This window comes from Vombatus ursinus, unplaced genomic scaffold, assembly GCF_900497805.2.
Source record: "Vombatus ursinus unplaced genomic scaffold, bare-nosed wombat genome assembly UNPS02014176.1, whole genome shotgun sequence".
Classification (NCBI taxonomy): domain Eukaryota; kingdom Metazoa; phylum Chordata; class Mammalia; order Diprotodontia; family Vombatidae; genus Vombatus; species Vombatus ursinus.
This window is the reverse complement of record NW_020953954.1, coordinates 65602-67394: the sequence shown is the minus strand read 5'-3', so window position 1 is coordinate 67394 and position 1793 is coordinate 65602. Positions and strand designations below refer to the sequence as shown.

The window sequence follows — 1793 nt, the reverse complement described above, 5'->3', positions numbered from 1 at the left end:
CTCCTCCTATTCTTCCAAGGTAACTTATTTGCCCAGCTCCACCCTCCTATACCTGGGCTCTGCCCAAGATAATGACTCTGCCACTTCCTCCTGGGCCTTCCCCTTTGCCCTTTGGGCCCTGGTGACTCTGCATAGCTCCTTAGAGAATGTGAGAGGACCACCGGGTTCCCTGAAGCGGCAGTGAACGGTGAGGTGGGCGCCATGGTGCAGCTGAAGCTGGTGCCCCAGGCCCTCCTCTCCCTGGTGGGCCTGCTCCGGCTGCTCCAGGTGGTCCTGTGCTGTGTCACCTTCAGCCTGGCTGCCTCGGGCCCCAGGCTGGTCTCCCCATTTGGTGTGTGGTGTCTGTGTTCCTGGTGTATCTGTTTCTTGCTGTCTCTGGTCATTCTGGGGCTAGAGTTCCTGGGTTTGGACTCACAACTGCCCCTGTCCTGGGAGAACTTTACTTCAGTGACAGCCACGCTGGCCACCTTGCTGACCTTCACCGCATCCATCATGTACCCCATCGACTCTGTGCCAAGGAACCCAACGGGCTGGCCCTACCAGGCAGCAGCCACGGCCACGGCTCTGTCCTGTGTGTGCTTTGTGATCTATGCAGTGGAGGTGGGCCTAACCTGGGCCAGGCCAGGGCAGTGCCGGGGCTTCCTGTCCACTGTGCCTGGCTTGCTGAAGGTGTTTGAGGTCTACGTGGCGTATGTGATCCTGGCCCTGGTGGATGTCGACCACATGTATGCCAATAATGCAGGGTGCCAGTGGTGTATGGCTGTATTCTGTTTCTGCTTTGTGGGCACGCTGGTTATCATAGGGATCAGCATAGGGCAGCAGCTGGGCACCTTGCCCTTGCCTGTGGACAAAATACTGGTGGCCCTTACAGGCCTGGCATCAGTGCTCTACCTCTCAGCTGCCATCGTGTGGCCTATCTTCATCTTCAAGGATGCCCTTTCAAATCATCAGCTCAGCTCAGCGGTGGGAGCCACTGTCCTCACCTACATCAACCTGCTGGCCTATACTGCTGACCTCGTCTTCTCCAGCCGCATGGCGTTTTTCATGGAGTCCACATAGCCCTCCTGCTGCCCCTCCCATCTCCCACCCAGGAGAAGCACCAGGATTGGGGTTTGGGCCGGGGAAGTCAGGGAGACCTCCAGTGCTGCCTTCCTACTGGGGAGGTAAGGTCCCAAACTGCTCAATTTGTCCTCCTCCTGCTCTGTTCTAGGGGTGGATAGGAGGGAGGGACTATTGATTGTCTTCTCTGGAGGGGTATTCTTTAAGAGTGGGCACAAGGATTTAGTTAGGATGTCAGGGGTGATGGATCTGTGGGCATGCCATCTGAGCCATCTCCAAGTGATGCCGGACCTAGGTAGGGGGAACAGGGCTAGGGGAAGTTCCCTCCCCCTTCCAGATGACACATAGCAGGGTAGCCTTGAAGGGGAAAAGAAATCTCCAAGGTGGTGGGGGAGGGGTGGGAACTTTACTGGGAAATAAATAGTTGGTGAACCAACCATGTTGGCAGAGAAGCTGCTATTTCTCATTAGATTCTTGGCTGCCCCCCCACAATGGGGCCATGTCTCAAAGCAGATGGGAGCCAGTGAATTCTGAGCATTTTATGGCCCTGGGCTTCCTCCACGTTCGATGTTTCCACAAAGGAGTTGGAGGTACTGTGCAGATAGTGGGTTGGGCCCATTGGAGCCAATGACTCTGGGGAGATACACTTCTTTCCTCTGTCCCAAACTCCCCACCCTAAAGCAGGTCTGGTCAATCTTTGGCCAGGAGGCAATGAAAAGACCCTCTGTGCAGGG

At 56.2% G+C, this 1793-nt stretch overlaps 1 protein-coding gene across 1 annotated transcript; it reads left to right on the top strand.

Annotated features, from left to right (window-relative positions):
- Positions 1-201: 201 nt before the first annotated feature.
- On the top strand, positions 202-1059 carry LOC114041634 (myeloid-associated differentiation marker-like). Its single transcript, XM_027860193.1, has one exon. It carries the CDS (start codon positions 202-204, stop codon positions 1057-1059), a length of 858 nt encoding a protein of 285 aa, XP_027715994.1.
- Positions 1060-1793: the final 734 nt, after the last annotated feature.

What these genes read in the sequence shown, in the direction of transcription:
- LOC114041634 (XM_027860193.1), top strand. Translation starts at nt 202, where the DNA reads ATGGTGCAGCTGAAGCTGGTGCCCCAGGCCCTCCTCTCCCTGGTGGGC.